At 38.7% G+C, this 21,548-nt stretch overlaps 1 protein-coding gene across 13 annotated transcripts in view; it reads left to right on the top strand.

Annotated features, from left to right (window-relative positions):
* Positions 1-21,548, top strand: part of ARMC8 (armadillo repeat containing 8) — a 73,035-nt gene that overhangs the window by 7,903 nt on the left and 43,584 nt on the right. For 10 of the 13 annotated variants that reach the window (XM_063340060.1, XM_063340052.1, XM_063340054.1 and 7 more), the window contains one exon: positions 8,493-8,564. The exons of 2 other annotated variants lie outside the window; for them this stretch is intronic. In XM_063340060.1, coding sequence (XP_063196130.1) covers positions 8,493-8,564 — 72 coding nt within the window. Of the gene's footprint in view, positions 1-8,492; positions 8,565-12,696; positions 12,716-21,548 lie in introns of those variants that run through there. One more of the 13 variants, XM_063340063.1, reaches the window with a different exon arrangement.

Genomic DNA, 21,548 nt, shown 5'->3' with positions numbered 1-21,548 from the left:
TAATATTTCAAGCCTTGCAGTTGCCACTCTGAGAGAGGGTTGATGATTAATGAATCTGTTTCAGTGCTGCCTTTCAAAAGGGCATGAAGGCACTTTTCTCCAAAATCCCTCTCTTGATGCCAGCCCCAGAGTAGTGATGCTATTGGTGTGATGATTTCAGGCTGTAAGTAGGATGAGAGAGCAGAAACGACTTCTGTCAGACTAGTTGATGTAGCTGGAGAAAATCAAGTGAGCATTGGTCACAAAAATCTTGGGGTCTGAGATAGAAGTGGCAAACTTCAAGCTGAGCACAGTTGAATGCTCTGAAGTTCTTCAGAGTTTAACCTTGTTAATCTGTTAGGCAAATGCAAAGGAGAGGTGGTTGCCTGTAAGGGAGGGCAAAATGAAAATGTAGCAGGTAGGTGAGCGAGAGATAGTCATTGTGCCCCTTGGGGGTGTGGGGGATGTTATTAAGCCTGAACTAGAGGTTGGGCCTCAGGCATGTGTGCCACAAAATCAGCAATGCTACTGAGTTTGTGATTCTTAGTATGTGGAACTTGACTTTTTGGTTCTAAGCTGCCAGTTCAAATTGATTGGAATAAGCATTAAAAAAAATTGAGTTTGCTCACTTTCCAAAACAAGCTCATTTTCAGTTTGCAGTGTGGGACTATATACTTTTAGGCTAGCTCCCAGTAAAGGGTTTGCATTTCTTATAACTTTCAAAGGACAGGACTCTGTTTACCTATTAATTTGTCTCACGGATAATGAAAATTATTTCAGTATGTACGCTGTATTGCTGGTGCTGAACGGATAATTTAAATGTGTTGAGGTTTTTTTTATTTTCACTTTTTCTTTGGGAATTGTAAAGCAGCAGGAAGGCTAGATGGCAAAATCACTTGCTAAAACATATGTCAAACATGCATTGTCTGAAATGTCCAGTAACTCCCCCATATGTAGAATGAGGGAGTTTTAGATGTAGATAAACTATGGGGTTTCTGTCCTAGCGAGAACTTACTAAAACCCATTTGAAAAAAGAAGTTTAGGTATGACTAAAGCATATGGAGGCCAGTATATCATCTTAGCTGATAACTGTTTGGAGGTAAAAATCTGAGGCTGTACTTTCATGTTGGAAAGACTCTAGATTATTATAATCTCATGGGTACTAGCTATGTCAGATTAACAAATTTTGGTGATCCTTCAGTGATTGCTGGCCTAAGGTGAAATGGACAGTGCCGTATAATATTATGAGCTCACATGTGAGAACAGCTAAGCAGGTGCTGGAAGGCCATTTTACGGTATTTTCCTGGACTGAATGAAACTTAAGAGTTCTCTATGTGAATGCCTTGTGGTGGATAACATTCCTTCGATAATCAGTGGTGGGCTTAAAATGGTATAATGGACTAAAATAACTTTAAATCAAGAGACAGTCAATGAAAAATAGTGCTAGAAAAATGCAGTGTTACAAGATGCCTCTCTGCTTAATGAAATTTCATGTAATATTTGCTTCAACTGTGGGATATACTGCTAAATGCAGAAGGCACTCCTTATCCTGGGAGGGAAATATCCCTGGGGGGAGATAGAGACAATTAAAAAAAAAAAAAGTAACACAGTTACTTATATTTGATAGTTTGGGTCATTCATCTGAAGCAACAGTGGTGAAGGCTCTTCTTTTCGTGTGGTTTGGTTGTTTTGGGATAGCTGTGAAAAAAGTATTTTGCTGATCTGATGTTACAGAGCAGGAGGTCTCTCAGTTTCCCAGAGTTCTGCTGAACTGCAGCTGTTTTCCCCACACTTCTCTTTGGATTATTCTTTGCTGTTAAGACCTAGTTTATTTAAATAGCAGACATTGATGCTCAAATTGACATTCTGATAATACAGAGCTCTAGCTATGGTTTGTGTGGTTTTGGTGGGTTTTTTTAGTTTAAGAAGTTTACATAATAAATGCTAGCTAAATTCCCATCCTCCACTGACTTCAAGCCTTTTAAATTTGAGCTACATCATTCTTAAGGTTGAGTTGGCAATTTTTCTATTGATCAGTGATCTCATGCAACTTGTAGCATGACTTCCAGACTCAGTGCAAAGGGTGAGGCAATAAAACATGCTTGAGCGAGAGAGAGCTGGGAAAAGCAGCATCTCCTCTTTTGTCAGTCAGCCTGGAGATTTGAAAGGAACTTGAGTTGAAACTGCAGTTAAAGACATGGGGAGCTTCAGTTGTTAAGCTTGATATAGAAAGCTAGCGTGTGAAATAACTGATGTAAGCTCTTACATGTAAGTAAAGATTTGATATGAGAGGTTTCTGCAGTCTGTGACACCACACATAGAGCAAAATAAGTACTGGGAACTGGGATAGATTCAGGGTGGGAATAAGGTATAAATATTTCTGACTGCAGGTATGGATCATTGAAACATCTTACCTTTCTATTTGGTAGACTTTCCCTTGGCAAGCAAATTTATGACAAGGTAAGTTACCTCTCCAAAAAGAATACTTCAGATAGGAGTTCAAGTGGTTTCTGTGGCGTTGTGATATGGAGAAGATGGATTAAACGATCACTTTTAGCATTGTGTATGTTAAATTCTTCTGTTCTGCATTGCTGTAATTATAGCCATATGCTATTTTTCTACAGCACTTGGATGTTATGCGGTGTCTGAGAGTACAGAATTAAGATTGGGAATAACTGGATTTGGGGTTTCCTTATCCAAGTGTTGAGTTTGTTTAGTTTGCGCTGTATGTTAATTGTGTAACAGTTTCTAAGTGTTAAACAAGCTGAGTAACAGTGTCTCTATGTACTACTTTGTTCTTTCCTATAAAATCATATTTTTCTCTGCATCAGCTGATATTTTTTGAATGGGATTAGAAATCTTAACTTTTCTTCCCAACCTGATGATTAACTGTAAAAATAAGCTGATTTATGACTTCTGTGGTTTGCTCGAGTTGGCAGGGGTTTTTAACATTTTATTCACTTGGTTGGACTAGTAATCATGTTAGTACAAACATGCTCCCTGCTAAAGGGGGAGAAAACAACTCATTGGGTAATTAACAGATATTCAAGCCATAGTAGTGCCCATTTTAGAAATTAATTCTGTCAGAATAACGATGGAAATATTTTAACATGCAAAGTTTGTCATGAATTCCATTTGTTGATTGTTTCACATCTGTCCATAAAAAGGGGAGAGTGGGAAGAAGGAAGAGGAGGCAAAAGCTATAGAAAGTGTAATTGTCAAACTTTAGCTGCACAATTAACTTCTGACTCCAGTCCAGATTTTTATTTGAGCTGTGTTCTTGTATCAGCTACCAATACCTCAGCTTTTTAGATATTTGCATTTTGTAAACCTTTTCAGAATGATGCTTTGCGTCATTCTATTGTTTGTAATTTTGGTCAGTCTCTGGTAGATAAATCTGGTCTGACGATGCGTTGTTTTGGATGCTTCCTCTGTGTGCGTAATTGTCTCGCAATCTCTTGTAACTATTTCATACTAAAAGTGAAAGCGTTGGCTTGAAGTGTCTAGGAATACTTTTCCTTCTGTGATTGTTCATCTCATGTTTGATATCCTTCTCTGTCTAGGAACCTCTTAAACATGGATACCCACTCTGTTTTCAAAAGACGTAAGCTGAGACAATACCATGCAAGCTGTTATTTCCTCTTCTTCTGTGTAGTTCCTATTGCTGCTTCCTCATCAAGTCTCTCTAGCTTGTTTCAAGATCTTTTGTGTTGCTTTGCTAGAAGGTGACATAGGAAAGCCCCAGGGCTTCTATCAGAATTTTAAGATTTCTTCTGTTTATTCTTGATTTATGGTATTTAAAAACGTAGGTAAAAAAAAAAATTCTTACTGAGGAGCCCGTGTATCGTGTTGCTTTCTCACGAAAGCTGCTATCTTTTGCAGAAGAAATGTGGGTACTGGGGCTTGCTAGGAATACTTCAGAGTCTGTTCTTTCTCAGCTGGGAAGTTAGCTCACACCAGTTCAGATAACTGTGCACCAACTACCGGACACTTCTGGTGGTTTTGTGGGAGGAGTCCCAAACTTAGTCAACTTCATGAAGATGTGGAACTTCAGTAATTTCTGCTTAGGACAAAGTTCAGCACGTTACGTTGCTTCTGCAATAATAATTCACATTGACAGATTAGAATGTTAATTTTCTCAGGACTTAAGACATTTCATAATACTCATTTTTATTAGGTAGGAATCACTACAACTTAAAGGGCATATTTTACTTGCACATTGTTATATTTAATATTGCTTCTTGCTTACCTGAAGTGGGCTGTATCTTGTGCCTTTAAGCAATTACATACTGAGCATCAGAATAAAAACATTAACTTCATACTCAATTGACGGATTAGTTCCTCTTGTAACTCTTCTCAAGCTGCATGTGGGCGGAAATTAGATTTATTTTTTTAAAAATGAGTTTAATGTACTCCTAAAATATTTTATTTTAAACACTCATACTGTGCTAATGAAAACTTATGAAACCAGCATGCATTGCACTTTATTTATAACTAATTAATTGAACCGATTGCTTATGGATTGCTGTGTTCCAAAAGCTTGTTAGACCTGATAAGCCTCAGCTGGTAAAGAAAATAAGTCTTTCTGCTTTTTCAGTCTCTAGTTAGTTTCATAACTTAAAAGTGAGTGGTCACAAGATTGAACTGATAGAACCATATTCTTATTTCTTTAAGAAGCAACAGGAGACGGAGAAAGCTGGTTTAGCACTTCAGGGAGCAATATTTGCAAGCGCTTGGCTAGGATCTCTTTGCTGTATTTTATTGTTGGCAGCCTGTATTATCCTGCTTGACAGTTTTTCACATAAATTACTTTATTGCATTTTAGTAAATGTAGGCATAAATATCAGCCATCGGATTTTAAGTCTATGCATTAAAATTACTGTAATTCGTGTAATTTTGTTAAATGGCTTTGAATTTAAACTGTAAGATTTAATACCCAGGAATAAAAAAAAAAAAAAAAGAAAAACAAAAAACAACCAAACTCAAATGCATCTTAAGACCTCTGTCATTGGAAAGCTCCATGGTTTGTCTTTTGGCTCTATAGAAAGCTACCTTCATGAGGCTGAGAAACTCTAAGTAGTGCTGGAATGTGATAAGTACTTGTATAAGATCTGCATTTTTCTTCTGAAGCTGCTGGCACTGTGCCAGCCTGGTTGATAACCTACCTGAGAGCTGGGAGATGATTATTGGAATAAAGCCTGTTATCTCCCTCCTCTGAGTCATGGTCTTCTCATGGATTAGGCCTAGAATCACCATAGACTAGTTGTTCTTTGAAGTTCTCATCTCTTTGTGATTGTGTTTTTGCTGCTGTTTCCTTCTTCCTCCTTTCCAAGGACTCCTTTTCACAGTAGGCAATTGGAGCAGTGTGCGTGACATTCGGAAATAAAGTGGGTATCCAGTTTTGGACTACAAATTTCTGAGGCTTCTTTGTTACGTCTTGTAGAAGATAGAGATCTTTACTGCTTTGTCTCCTTGGATGAATCTGATGTCATCTTGGATCTGAAATCAGTCAAGCTCAAACTTGCTGGAGATGATGTTTTCAAATAAGGGAGTTGCCCTCGTTTTTTCCAAGGTTCATGATTCACCAAGGACCTGGTAGACTAGCACAGCACATAGTACTTCTTTACTTCTTAAGGAGATTGGCTTCCTGATCAGGAAAATCTCCATAAAATGTAACATGGAATCATGTAATTATTACGGGGGAAAAAAAAAGTCTACTATTATTCAACATTGGATTATGGCATTTTAAGGATAGTCTTGGTTTCCATATCCACCTGCTTCCTGTGTATTGAATAAGTTCATTTCTGTAAGTGGCAAATTTGAAGAGGTAAGCGTGGCATGGAACTTGGGAGTGCCCAGGCATAATGCACACAAACATGGTGATCTTTGCTGAGTCCTATCTCTGACAGTTTTTGGTCACCTTACCAATTTGAAGGTATTTTACTTGCTTGCAAGTTGAAGTGATCGAATGTACATGTGTTGGATTTATCAGAAGTCTCAAGCTTGTGATGTTTCTTGTGTATCTGCCGTGACCTTTCTGAGGAACTGTATGAACCAGGATGGAGAAGCTCATCTGAACCATTTACACATCAGGACCATGACCTCCCTAAACCTCTCAATTTGAGCATTATTGAACTTGGCCATATTCTTGCCATTTCTGAAAGGGACTCTAAATCAAATTCTGATAGGCAGTACTTATTATATATTGAGTGGTTATAAGGTTAGCAAGCCATTCTGTTGTGGAGTTGGTGCAGGAGTCAGAAAAGTTTGTTGTTGGCATGTTTTGTTTTGTTTGTTAAACACAAAATAATATGTAAAATCACCTGAGCAGAGCATTAAAATGTCACCAAAATCTCTTTGTTAATTCTTCAGAGTGCCTGGCAAGAGCCCCCTCTTTAGCTTCTCAAGACGCCTTCACAGATATGTGATATGCTACAGCCTTTCTGATGAGTTTGAGAGCTGGTGCCTAAGGAGAACAGGGAGAGGTAGCCTTGTGAGAAGTCCTAGAGTGGCCTGAGCAGTTTAGTACCTGAACCTAGCACATCTGTTGGTACAGTTTCCATTCCTGTGAGACATCTGATCATTGCTTCTGCCACTGTTTTGGACTGACTCTTGTATTTTAAAAACCTTTAAAAATGACTGGGATGCTTTCATATAAAGCATTCAGCATAGAAACCACTAAAGTACTGTTTCTGAGGTTAGTGGAATCTTCAAGTCCATTCCTTAAATTTTCTTGGGCTTTCAGCTTAGCCTGTTTTCTGATCTTGCTCTCACTCTTCTACCTTCTGGCTTGTGGTGTAAAGTTATCAAACTTACGGGAGATATAGCAGAAAGATCCAGCATTTTCTGCTGATACTCAGCTGTGTAAAACTGTGTGCTGGGTAGGCAGATTCCTGTTAAGTAATGGCTCGCTTGACAAGGCAAGTGGTTTCCTGACTCTGCCTGTGTTAAGAGATACACAGAACTGCAGTTCGACGCTCAGCGTCTTTTAGGACTGCTTGAGGTTGGAGCTCCAAGATCACTAGCCAAACTGGAGAAGTTAGCCAGCCTCCATTTGCTTAACATTCCTAGAGCACTCGTCTGTCTGAGGCTGGATAACTGTGTGCAACGGGAGAGTGAGTCACATGGTGAAATACTTCAGGAAGAACAGGCAATTACCGTCTGCTAATTGAAGTTTATAAAGGTTCTGTTTATGCCAGTCCAGATATTGCCTGCCTTGGCTAAGAAGTTTTTTGTACCTCTAAAGAAGTGAGTTTAACAGCTGCTTATTGCAGTGGAATTTGCACATTCAGTGGGTATGTAAAGACCATGTAGTGTTCATGAAGGCCAGGGTGGATCTGAAAGAACAGAGCTATTCTAAATCCCCTAAATCTTGCAGATAACAGGTAAAAGAGCGATAATAGTGGCAAGAAAATATGCTAACTTAAAGCAACCTCTAAAGCTCCCAAATAATTTGAATTAATTATGGAGATAGTTAGCCAGTGATTAATTTATCAATTTTGCAACTACTAACACTACAATCAATCTAGTTTTGTTTTTTTTGCTGATAATTATCTGAATTTGGACTCCTTTTGTACTCTGCTCTTATGAAGGTCCCTACAACAAGGAGGTTTCCTAGAAATGTGTCATCTTGATTTTCTGAAACTGGTCATAATTTGCTAGCTTTCTGCCAGATTCTCTGGATGTTCATGTATGTTCAATATGTTCGTATGAAGAAAAAAAATCTTAAAAAGGTGGTGATGGTGTTTAGAATACACTAGCAATTTTCTGAACAACAAGGTTGCAAACCACACACTTTCATAGGACTTAGTGTGTGCAACCAGTATCCTCTTTCCAGAATGCTTCCCTTGTTTCTGTAGCATAGTGTGAATGCCTTTAACCTTGCAGCAACTCTCAGACAGGAAAATACTTCTGTTTCCACTTTACTCCTGGGATTTTGACATACAGATGTTTAGGTGTCCTGCTGAAATTCACAAAAGGAAGCCTGTGGTGAAGAGGAGAGTGAAAGCCTGGTCTCTGGAGACTGGTGATAGTTCCCTGTTACTTTTTTTTCCCCTTTTCTTCCCACCCCCCCACCCCACCCCACCCCCCCCAGCTTGTCCTTTCCTGCACCCAGTGGAATATTCAGTTAATACTTTAAATTACCAACATTTGATGTCCCAAACAATAGTGGTTTTTTTTCTTTTCGAAGTTTAGTGAATATATGGGCACAAAGAGTCAGTATATCTAGTTTTTCTCAATAATGAGACTTCTTCATGTCTGGTGTGCATGTGAGAGAGTCTGGGTTTTTGTTACTTGCATAAGCTGGGATGTAATGGAATCCCAGAGCTCTGGGATATTTATCTGTGAGCTGTGGAAACTGTGCCCTGAAGCACTATTCAGTCCTGTAGGTGCAGCATGGACATGTGGAAGACTACTTGATAAGCCTTCATGGAAATAGTAAATTCTATAGATTAAGCCCTCAGTACCTCAGCATCATTTACCAGGGTTTGTTTTTCTTTCTGGATTTACAGAGATATGAAAAATGCTGTAATTGGAAACAACAAACAAAAAGCCAACTTGATTGTTTTGGGAGCAGTTCCAAGGTATGTCCTTTGCTACTCTCCTTTTCACTGATTCACAACAGGTCTGGAATAATGATCCTTAGATCACAGGCACTTTTTTGTTTTAACTTTGATTGTAGTTGACTGCATACTTTCTTTAATGTAACTGAGAGAGACTTGAAATATCTGTTAAACTCATGTATTACAGAACAGGATGTTGAGTAATGCTTTTAATTTAGAATTTCATAGAATTCTCTAAAGTAGTCTTGGTGATTTTTTTTTTAATTAAACTTTATCAGCTCAGGAATGAAATCTAATTTCTGACATTGATACTAATGATGGATGAAAGTGGTTGTATCTTTATACGGTTCTTGACCCAATTGCCTGGTGAGTTCAGAAGTGAAAATGTGTAAGGTTATGTTAAAAATATAATTTTAAAATATTAAAAAACATCTGAGATAATTTGCTTGTCTTCTCCACCTGCTTCAGAGGATTAAAAACCATTGATCATACTTTATTGCTGAGTTATTGCTTCAGCTGATGTTAACATTTTCTGGATCCTGATTCCACTAGTACAAATTTAACAGGTAACTTTAGCTACTGGATTGCTCACTACAGCTTTCATTTCACCCCTCTTCTCCTCCAGCTTGCTTTCAGCCATGATTTGCAGCAATGGAGAAGGAAAACATTGAGCGCTGCATTAATCTTGTGCTAGCAGTATGGGACCCACCTCTGATCCTTTTGCTTAAATGGCAACTAGGTCCCAAACTGGCCTGCTTGAGAAAGCTGCTTCTGGCTTGTCAAAAAATGTCTTTCATTTACAGGGAATATCTTCTCATTTATGGATTGAGTCAAAGCTAGTCCTTTAAATTCTCTAGGGATTAGCTGTTGGGGAAAGTCCCTCTACAAAACCTGCTGAATTATCTTCCATTTTGACCAAATATAAACAGGTGAAGAGAAGACTTCATATGAGATGAAAAGATCGAAGTGGACATTTGTTGAAGATTATGCAAAGTTAAAGGATTTTTTTTCAGCAAGAGGCCCCAAGGGATTCTTGCAACTACTGTTGATTCTTGTGGTTCCCATTTTAAAAGCGACAGATGATCTCCAACTTCCAAATCTAGAACCTGCCTGTTCTTATGTTTTGTAAGACTTCATGTTCCTTCAGTTATCCTGCTTTCTATTGTTACTTCTTCTGTGCCCAGTAATGAAAATCCGAAAGTGTGGGTTTGGGTTTTTTTTTTTCTGTTGTTAATGCCTTCTGGCTGTCCAAGTAAATTTTATGGTTAACCTATAACTGCAAATAAATGACTGGGTTTTGAAAATATTAAAAGGTAAACTGTCACGTTTGTCCTCGCTTCAGTACAATTTATTCTCAAATCACAGGAAATCTAATGTCAAGGCTTTTCAGACTAGAGGTATAGATGGAGGTAATTGGCTGGGTTATTGTGAGAAAAGATGACTCTCACTGGCTAAAATTTATGTGGCGTAATCTACCCCCCCAGTGCCTTTCTGAAGGTGTTAAAATTTCCTCAAGGTGTGACAGACTTAAATTATATACCATTTGGATTGGAGAACTACTTCTGTTTTTCTCTCTTAACAAGGTGGTGGGAATTCATTGGCTTTTTTGACATGCCTTCTAATTAATGAAATGGCCACTGAAGCCGTTGGAGTATTGAAACATTTGGAATTCCAATCTGCAAAGTCAAACATTTCTCTGAATAGTAGTAAGCAAGCTAGCGTTCTTCATTTTGAATCTCCTCTGCAAAGTTAATGAGGAGAACAGTTTTCTTTTCACAGAGTTAGATTGCAGTCTCCCAGGGGAAGTTGGTTCTCTTCTGTAATGGCATGGGGATTGTAAGAATTCTTCTGATGCTTTGTCCTGTGGTTCAACGTCTTGTTTACTCATTTCTTGCCTCTCTCTTCTTCCATAAGTATTTCTTCAGCAAGGTCTCAGAGGAGACCCTTTAGACCCAAAGAACCCCTTCAGATTTCTGTCACTTAGTGGAAGAGAAAACAGTATGTTCAAATATTAGAACAGACTCATAGGAGGTTTGGAAACAAGTCTAGGAAGTATTTTTTGTTTGAAATTGGGCCAAGTACTACTGGTTAGGTATAAAGTAACCCTATTATTTTAAAATATTAGACTGCTGCTTGGTTGGAAAGAAAGGCAAAGTCCTTCAAAGGTCTCCGTACAGGAAGAAAATGCTGGGGAAGAATGGCTGAATCACCGTCATTTCTAGGCCAGTGGCCTCCTACATCTGCGAGCTGACTTGCTTAGTGGTGTCATCTTTAGAAAGGGAGATATATTTGTACCTTAAGTGAATTTTTTTTTGTCCCTTTGAAGTTCAGTCTGACCTATGGTCACTTCTTGACCATTTGTTCTGAAGAGGGTGCTAAAAAACCCAAAGTTCATTGAAGAAAGCTTGCAGAATTGCCATGTCTGGACTTAAGAACTAAGAAGTGTTAAGGACCTTACAAACATGTACACAAACACAGTCCTAGATGTTGAGAATATAAATGTAGCCAGCCTGTATGTGGATTTTGTTTCTTAAGAAATGATTTTTTATATCTCTTCCTCTCTACAGAATTAGAGTTATTCCTTTATATTGTCATGAAATGCTGGCCTTGGGCACCTCTCTCAGGACTGCAGAAATTTTACTTTTTGAAACTGTTACTTTCTATTAGCAGTCCCAGAAAATAAAATTTCTAGAGTTCAGGGGGGAAAAAGGTATTTTAATGCCATAATATCGAGTTCCTTCAGTGGCAGGCCAACTTAAAACAAAAAGTCAGCCTGGCCTAAAAATGGTTTACTACTTGTACTGTCCTTCAATTTTCTGTTTTTTTTTTTTTTTTTTTTCCTTCTACCCCACACAAGAGATAGCAGAAAATGAGGAAGGCCATACTAGTTATCAGTGTGCCCCTTCACATGACAGTTTTATTAGAACAAATACTGCAGCTCTTGTGCCTATCAATGTCAGACACCTCTTCAGAGTCCAAGTTCAGTGTTTAAGGCTTTTTGTCAGTTGCTCTTACTTCCTAAGTCTCAGTAAAATGATTGAGTCCTCAGTTCAAATGTAAACTGTTCTTTTCTAAGTCATCTTGGTAGGACTTCTGGCTAATGAAACAGTGTTTGTTTAGTGACAGTCAGTCTGTAGTGCTGCTGGCTCCCAGTCCTCTGAGTTATAATTGAAGCCCCTTTCTGGTGAAGTTTGTCATAGAGGCTAGAAAAACGCTTGTTTACTGTAGAGTCCAGGTTGACAATCATATTGTCATCATGCTCATTGCCACTTAATAACACCTAAGGCATAGGGGAACTAAAGACTCACTTCAATGGTTGCCAGGACCACCCAGATACCTTGACGTTCTTTGACACAACTCAGAAACTAAGTAGTCTTTCCCTCCCTGCTCTGTGGTACCTTGGGGCCTCCTTTATAAACTTTCCCACAAACGACACATCAGGTACTTCTTAAGGCCACCGAATTAGTGAGTAGTTTAGGTTCTGTTGTGGAGAAAACTTGTTGCTCTTAAACTCTTTCTGAATTCTGCAGTAAACAGTCAAAAGCCTCTGGCTTACAGAGGTGGAATTGGAAAAGAAAAACATGTAATGAAATGAACACAAGTAGGTTCTTGATAACTCTGTTTTGCAAGTCTGTGGACCACTTTCTTGGTACCCTGAAAGATAATGGTATTAGGTGGTTGGTAATCCAGTCAACGATGGGGCCTTTCAAGCCTGTGACACGTTTCCTCTCTTCCTTCATCTGGTGGATGGCAGAGCGTAGAGAAGGCCATGTTAAATTCCAGTCAGCAGAGCATAGCTGTGTCTTCCTGTACATCATGGTTACCTGTTAAAGCTCTGACCTCTGCTAATTTATCAAAAATGTTAGCTGAATCAAGTTATTGCTTATCTAATCATAACTGGGAATTTAAAGTCTAATCCACTTCAGAGCCAGGCTCTCATTGAGAGCTTTAGTTATTCTTTTGCTGCAAAATGAATACAGAGTTTTTTTAAATCAAATCTTAAACCTAACCATCCAAGACCTTTAACAAAAGCACTAAATCATTCTTGTCACTTACCAAAAATGATTTTCTAACTTCCAGCTGATTGTTCTCCAGAGTCTTGAGGCGTAAAGTCAGTTGTTTGGAGCTGTAACGTGGTAGTGTACTTCCCAAAGCTAAAGGCCTATCTCTAGGTAGGTGCACCTCAAAGAACTTTATATAGTTAATTTTCACCTTTCCCTAAGGCATTTATTAGGGGTTATGTTTAACTGTTGGGGTGTTTTTATTTTTGAATTTCTCTGGAGCACGTTTTAAATGACATGTAGAATGCTGATGAACTCTTATCTATTCCATCATTTGAAACTTGAATTCTGCAAAGCATACTGTCAGGCTGTTTGTGGAAGTGAAAACTAGTTGTTTTTGTTGGGGTTTTCACTTGTTTCTAGGGCCGTGAGCACAGCAGCATGGACACCCACAAAATTTTATGTTTCAATTTATTGTTAAACATAATCAGATTCTTTCAGGTAGTATTCTTTAGAGTTTGCCAAAAATAAACTGCTGCTTTGATAACTCTGTAACTTACTAATAAGATGAGAAGATATCTCTATTAGCTGGAAGGTTCTGTTACACCCCAACATCTCAGCTAAGGAAAAGGATTTTATATAGGCTAACGTCTACATTAAACACAAGAAAAGTATCTGTGAAGAAAAGATTTTGCATGCAGTGTTGACTGGCAAATACTGGAAAAACTAAAACTGACGTACTGATAAGTAAGTAGAGGAATTGTATGTGTAGAATCACACATATCTGTGATAGTGTTTGAAACGTTTGAGTGTGTGTTCCTTTTGTTTTGAGAATTAAAAATAAAACTTATGCAGGATGGTTTTGCATAGCTCAGAAGTATCCTGATCAATTCTTTGTTTAAATGAATGGTATTACAAATTCATAAATGACCCATGATGTTAATATTGATCCTGCATGGAGCTTAGCAGAAGAGCACCCTTACATATTGAATGCTTTCTTACTGGGATGGTGACTGTTGTGAGAAGAGTTGCAGGACTGCGGAGTGAAAAACCACCCTGTTACTTTCGGCTTTTCTTGGAGTTACTCAGATAAATGTCAGGTAATATTCTTAGTTAACTCATTTACCGGAGAAGATAACCAACAAGCTCCCTATCTTTGGGTATTTAGGAATAAAGAGGCTTGTCCATGTAGCAAGTACGACTTTAATTTAACACCAAGAAAGTATGTCTGTTATTTTGTGTCCTGGAAAGCTTGGCCTCATGGCTGGAATATTGCACAACCTGCTCCAGCTGATCCTGCTTTGAGCCGTGGGTTGGACTACTTGTCCTCTAGAGGTCACTTCCAACATCATCTATTCTGTGCTTCTGTAATGTGATTTAATGAAGAACTGCCTTTATAAGTCTAGTTTTTCCTCGGGGTTATCCTTGAATTTAGGCGCTCATTTCAGAAGTTCTTTTAATTAGTGTCTTTTATAATGCTACTCCTAATGGACTGGCCATGCTTTAACTGTAGGAATGCAAGTATCTGCTTGGCAGAACCATCTCCTGTACGGACAGGATGTATTAGCACTTGCCTGAATATTTGGCTCTAAATGCATCATTAGCTAGTATAAGGAAACTGTCCCTTAAAAATGAGGGTATGGTTTCAATGAAAGTCTTAATTTCTTAATTTAACTTTATATGCTGAAATTATGCATGAAAGATGTATTTGTGCAAATGTATGTTGTGCTTGGGGCACACGGTCATGCCAACCTCTTTAATTACTGCCTGGCTAGGATTAGACATAGCAGTATTGAACCCCCCAGCGCTATCCCAACATGGTTTTAGACAGAGGTTCTCTGAACCACCTTTGGAGGTATGCACTGGTGCATGGACCTGATGCTGAACTTTGGTAAAGAAGGAACAGCACAGTCATGGATTAGGAGTTGACGTGTATAGATCTGACATGACTTTTTCTTCTTTGTACCCGGGGCAGTAAAGCTGTTGAACTATTTAATCAGTTTTTCCCTACAGCCTAAGCCTGGGTTACTAGACAGACACGATTAGATTTAGCAATGACAGCAGATAATTTTTTGAATGTTTTCTAGTTTCCAGTCTTAAGGTAACCACCAAAAAAGAGTTCTCTTGTTGGAAAATTTCTGGTACTGTGAAGGGGAAAGGGACAATGAATGGTGGAAACTGCTATGAGAAATATTTAACCTCTATGTTGTTTTTTTTTTCTCTATTATCTGAGTGACTGATGGTAAATGATGTCTGCTGTTGACTATTTTTGTATCTGAAAGTTTATTATCTCAGCTTCTTTGTTAAACAAATAATTTTAAAAAGGTAAAAAATTCTTAGTAGCTGGGGATTGTCTTTCTTGATAAAGGATGACGAATATTGCAGGGTTGCCAGTTCTGGTGAATCATGCAAACACAGGATTCAATACAGTAATAACATGAAGAACTGCACCTTTGGGGGATTTCTAGATTCACCACATAAGCTTTCCTGTGAGGAAAAGGGAGCAGCCAGTTACTTTCATGACATGGAAGAAGGAGAAGACATCTCATTCAATTTGTCCGTGCACCACCATTTGTTAGAGAATAAAACGTGAACCATTTGTAAGCAAGCGGGGATGAAGCATGCCTGTGGTCGCTCCTGCAGACGTGTGACGAAAGATCTATAGTTTGAGGCCTAGGGAAAGAGCAGCTCTAGAAATGTTAGTGAAGTGACAGATATGAAGCTGGCAGTATTATTATTTTTTGTGTTTTGGGTGATAAACTGGACTTTGATCTGCCAGATAACCTGTCTTAATATGTGTGATAGGATCTTTCCCACTGACGGGAATGAAGAGTGTTCAGAAATCAAGCTGGGAGGAACAAAAAAAAAGCCATAAATAATTTAAGCTCCAAAAAACCTATGCCAATTTTGAGTATCAGACTTAGGTTTTGTAACTTTTTTCCCTAGACTTCAGATACTTTTTAGGTTAGTGAAATTGCGTTTTACAGAAGGTGAGGAATCTGTTAAGTTTCCCTTGGTCAGTTGATATTCTGGCGAACAAAAAACATTTTAAATCTGGAAGCTACTATTTCTGAAGAAGGGTTGGTTTGATTGTTCAAAAAGCCATAGGTCTGTCAGTAATCATTATATGAATCGTTGTGGCACAAGATGTCATTTAACCGCAGAAGAAAGTGTGTTGTGTATCTCTTTCCCGAAAGAGACACCTGGTGTGCTTAGTGATGCACAAAATAATTACGATCTTTTTTGACCATTACGCACTTGTGCTGTGTAAGCACAGGGATGAGATGGAGTTGGGTTTTTTTGCAGACAGGGGTTTATTTCTTAGAGAAGGGTTGGTGAATTTGCAACATGCTAGCACCTTGTTGTCCTAATGCTACCTTCCTTTTCAAACCTAATCTGATGAGGTGATGACTTAGTTTCAAATGGGCCTTCAAGCTTCATGCCTGGGTTTTGAGTTTTTGTCTGTATTTTTGTTTGGCATCTTTCTTCTCTGAAATTAGTATTTCTTGGAGTAAACTTGTCCCTAATCCCTCAGTGCTCAGTAGCAACTCCTTTCTTGCCTTCCTTTGTCTGAAAACCTTTGTTGTTAGACTTGCAGTTTCTATGGCTTGCATCTCCTCTTTCTGTTGCTTTGGGATTAGGACTTTGTCACACTAATGGAAATGCCTTTGGTAGTGGCTCTGACTGAGGCAGTTGGGGTTTTGTGGTTTTTTGTGTTTTTTTTGTTTTTTTTTGTGTGTGTGTGTGTGGTCCTTTCCAACCATGAAGATTCTATGATTCTATATGTAAAGGTGCAGGTGAAAAGCCAAGTTGATTTAACAGGTCTCCTCTTCTGAGAGACGTTATCTCACAGAACCCCCCCTCTGTGCTTCTGATCGTATCCTGGTACCACGTCTTGTGTTGATGTTTGTGTGACTGCACGGAAAACTGCTTCGGCTCAATAATTGCGGAAAAACTAACTTTCACAAAAAGGCAAGTGTTGTTCTGTTGAGTTAAAAAAAGGGGGCAGATGAGCACAGACATAGGAGAGAGCGAGACTGGCCCGTAGTAGTAGAGAAACGTACGTACATCTGCACCTTGCAGTGCTGAAAGGCTCCAATGGTGACAATGTGATGGATCTCCACCAACGGAAGTATTGAAAAACAAGCAAGATGGTAATTTCAAATCACTTAACGATTGATGATCCTGCCTTGGAGGAAGGTCAGTAACTAGAGGGTCTGTCCAGATTCCTTCCAGCTCTGGTTCTGTGATCCTCAGTTCCCACCTAATCGACCTGCTGACTACGCAGTTGTAAGGTGTTCAGATCAACTTGTACTGCGTGACCGCTGCTGGTGGTGCTAGTAAGAAGTGTACTAATTATCAGTTATGCACATCTTATGAAACATTCGTGATCTCTGGCATGTCACCAGCTTTCTTTCAAGAACTTAGACGGCACATTTGGACATATATTCCTAGGTCTGTCATGCACATTAATGAGATGTTTTGTCCAACCTTCGTGGACATCCTTACGAGGGCAAGGCACAGTTGTTTTCTGATGCCTTGTTCCTGGCTGCACTTTGCATTGGGGTTTTCTGTGTCCTGTACTCCACAGGGTAAGGATCTCTGCCCAGACCTAGTGGTTTGTGCACTTAAGTGAAGGAGCTTCATCTGCGATGTTGGTATTTTTAAAGGCTTCCTTTGCTCTAGAGTGGTGAAAGAGGTGGAGAGCAGAGGCCCTAATAGGCCTCCTGTGGTTGTCCTTGCTTTTTTCTTCAAAGCAAGTCAGGAGTCAGCCTGTTTACATAATTACATGTCTCTTTATGAGGAATACCCCTCACCACGAGGGTTATGTATAACTGGAACACAAGGTATTCTTCTAACCCAGCTGTGAGTACATGTGAGTCAAGGCACATATTCGCAGTCAGTGGAATTGTACTGGAGCTGGTTTTGTTTTTAAAAGCTGTGCAGCCCTCTATCTCTGTGCCTTTCCTATTAGCAAAAAGGAAGTAGTTAATATAAGCTGGACTTCTAATGATACCTTTAAAATTGTCTATTTTTATTAGAGTTTTAAGTTCAAAAACATAACTTAAAAGGTAGCTTTATGATATCTCATGGTATCTGTTCCTAAGGAGCTGTAAGAGTCAAATCTTTAAAAAAGAAAAAAAAAAGTCGTATTTGAAAATGTATTCTGAACATCCTCTTTCATGTGCAGATACTGATTGTTGGCCAGTGATATCAAATGGAGTGGGAATATAGTGTAGACATTTTGTGTACAATGGAGAATTTCAAAATGCAGGTGAATAGAAGTCAAAACATAACTTAATTTTTGTTTTAAGGTTGCTTAGCATCCTCAGACAAAAACCTTATAAAATTGGTCCGTCTAAATGAAGAGTAGTTTTCCCAGATGGGGGTCATAGTCTGATTCACTGATGTTTTAACACAGAAAAAATATTTTACACACAGGAATTTCTGGAAGACTCAGAATCAAGTTTGCATGTTAGTGGTTTATAAAGGTACATGGAATGAACGGTTCAATGATGAACTCATTCGTAAGCTGTCAGTTTTGAGCAAAGTAGTAAGATGGTTAAAGCAAGACTGAATGAAGATGTTGCTTTAGATAATGCCTATTAACACATTTCTTGTAAAACAAAAAGCAGCTGACCTCATCCTCTAAAGTATTTGAGCCTGCATCATGCTTTCAAATAATGCTGAACTGAATCGGTGTAATTCACTGTGTAAGTTAAAAGTTTTGAGTGTTGTTAGTGCAAATTTACCTCTCTTGGGCTTCAGGGGTTGTGCGTTGATCCCACACGTTCTAGTGTAAGTGGCTGCAAAGAAAGGATGTATTTATTTTTTGCTAAGTGGCTTGTGGAGTGGTCTTGCAGGGGAAAACCAGAATAAATTTAGCTCATACAGACTGCAGATTTGACAGTGCTAATGCACTTGGATGTGGGCATTTTTGTCTAGTAACAAAAGGAGAGGTCATACTGTAGCAACTTCAGCATCCTTCAAGTCACTCTAAAAGCGCGGGTATTGAATAACTGTAGAGAGCTGGTAACACCTTGGGGTAAGAACTAGGGAGAAGATTAGCAATGTTACATGCTGAATGAAAGTGTTCCTGTTTTCAAAAGCTGAATCGGGCTGCACTGGCTCAGTGTAGAGTAGGAAGAATTATTTTCAAATGAAACTGATCATTAATGGGAAAGGTGAGGAAAAATTTGATCGTTGTCCTTATTTACTCTTACATGTTCTAGTGCTCCGACATTGGATGCAAGTTATGTGATATATATAGGACAAATCGTAGAATATTAATGTAAGTGAAGATGTGTAAGGATTAAAATAAACTACTAGAGCTGTAAGCTGAGACTCCCTGTCTCAGGAAAAGCTTTCTTTGCAGCTTATTTCCCTGCTTGCGGCACCATAATACTGTAGAAGTAGAAGGGTGTTTTGCTCTGTAACCCGTGTCAGTGGAGCGTTTGTGTTACTGTCTCCTTTACAGACATTTAAGTAGTCGGAACATCTTAGTCTAGTTCAAAGCTAAGTCCCACCATCGCATATCTCAACTTGCCTTTTTTAAAAAGCCTGACAGGCACTATTTCCTTTGTATGAAATTTTTCAGAAGTAGTTATCTTTGCTTTCTAGGGTGTTGTTTGTTTGGTTGTTTTTTGTTTTTTTTTTTTTTTTTTTTTTTTAGCTTGGTAGTAGAGTTAGCCCAGGCCCCTTGGATACAGCTTTTGGATGTTTTGAATTAGCTTGTTGCTTCCAGAAGTGAGACTGTGACATCTCAGTTTAGGATACATTTCTTTACCAGTCAATCATAAAAATCGCTCATATTTTTGAGTCCTGTCTAAGAGTCCATAACTACTTAATTTGTCACTTCAGATATTTTACAGAAATTTTGTATTTTTAAAATGATACTAAAATGATACATTTAAATGATACATTTAAATAAATGTTAAGCTGTTTGAAAAGTAACGCTTAAAATGCATTAAGAGCAGTTTTTGAAAAACTTGTATGTTTTCCTATCTTGCATGATCTATTCTCATACTTTAATTCAGTTTACAGTTTGGGACTGATGCTCACTGGGACTTCCCATGCTTTCAGAGGTCAACCTCTATGCATGCATTAACGTTTTATTCAATATTCTGTAAGCCAGCAGTAAATAATACGCCTCAGAGGTACCTTCGTCCGTATATTCATCGCATGTGTTTCCATGGTATGGTTTTCAGGCCTTCTTATAATGAACTGGGAGACAAGCATCTTCCAAGGTAGAATAAGAAATCATGATTATTCCAGCAAATGGTGCATTCATCTGTTTTGCAAAGGGACTAGTAATAAATATGCAGATAATCATGATAGAATTAAAGCTCTTATTTATTGATATACTTTGATAAAAGGTATCTTAAGATTCACGGTACTATTACTCGAACCGTTACCCTGAGCTCTTTTTCCACATGCCTGAAGTGCTGAAAATGTTCTTTTGCTAACAGCTGAGTTTCATCTCCTTCCCAGGTATTTTAAGAACTTCAGAGGGTTTTTTTTGTGACAACTTATAAGTGGGATGGAATGTCAAAGAGTAAATTCCTGTTATTTTTAGCGAACGGTGAGGTCTGTGTTCGGACCGGATTGATGAGGTCTAAATCATGCAAGTCTGTCTTCTAGTGCACAACTCTGATGCACCACACCCATCACAATGATCTTCAAAAGAAAGGAAAGTCTGAACTGTTCATCTTCCTTGCTAAGCCACTGTAGTTACCAATTGTTCAGCAGCTACTTCCCTTGAAAGTTTTCTACTTTATCTAGAATATTGCGTGGTTTTCCTAGATGAATCCCTATCAGTTGTTCAAAATACATCACGCCTCCAGCTGACCTTACTTTTGGTTTCTAGGCATAGTTTTTCCTGGAGTTCATTGAAGTATCTCTCTGGATGGATTTGCTGTCCTACCTCATTTAGATATAATTGCCTGGATACCATTACTGACATCTGAGAAAGAGGCTTTGATCAGTTAATTGCTCTTAGAAGTGCAGGGACAAATGGAAGAAATTGTATTCTATATAAACATTAGAAGAAAATGTCTTAGGGAAGATATTAGAGTATCTGTTCTGCACTTTTCATAGAATAGTTTGCGTTGGAAGGGACCTTAAAGCTCATCTAGTTCCAACCCCTCTGCCCTGGGCAGGGACACCTCCCACTAGACCGGGTTGCTCAAAGCCCCTTTTGGTACCTCCTGAAGCTCTCCAGCTCTACAAAAGTGAGTTATGGTGGTTCTAGCAGAGCCATGTTTCAGTATTTCTGCAGGTTTGGTAGAAGTCGAATGGCTGGCTGATAAGGGTGGAGATAAGGCATCCATCTTAAGCAGGAGCATCATGTTCTTTAAAAATGTGGACTGTGAACAAGTGCCTGAGTATGTTTTATTTATTCATTTTTAATTTCCAAAATCAAAAAGGGTACATGTGTGGTCTGGGTGATAATAGCATACCTCTGTTTTCTGGCTGCTGTCAAACCCGAATTTAGAGCAAAGCAGACCTCCTAGCAGAGTCATAGTCAGAAAATTTTTAATCTAAATAAACTGGGTAGTCTGAATTTTACCTAATGAATGTGCTGCTTATAGGTATTGAGAGACCTTTGATCTCATCGCTTTATTCCAGTGACGTGCCATAGTTATGTCTGTTGGCCTTTTACTTCAGGTTTTAAATGTAAGGGATTCTAAGAAGCAGTTTCTGCCTTGTGTAAGTGGGAGACATTTGGAGTGTGTGTTAAAGGTACTTTTCTGTGTTACTGCCTGTTGTGGGGCTGCTTGCACTTCCCTTGGTGGCCTTTTCTAGTCCCATGTACCTGCATTGTATTTAGCTACTGTATTTCCAGCTATTTTTTTCCCTTGCTTTTGATTTAGGAAGTCAGCTTTTGGGGCATTTTGTTCAGGGATCTGTTTGCCCGGGTGACTGTTTCTGTCCCCTTCAGCAGTGGGGTAGATGCTGGCTTTTGGCTCCTTTTTGCTCCTAGAGAAGGCTTCAGTTATTGCTT

The sequence above is a fragment of the Chroicocephalus ridibundus genome, chromosome 6 (assembly GCF_963924245.1).
Source record: "Chroicocephalus ridibundus chromosome 6, bChrRid1.1, whole genome shotgun sequence".
In the NCBI taxonomy this organism is placed as follows: Eukaryota; Metazoa; Chordata; class Aves; order Charadriiformes; family Laridae; genus Chroicocephalus; species Chroicocephalus ridibundus.
This window is presented reverse-complemented; position numbering and strand designations above follow the sequence as displayed.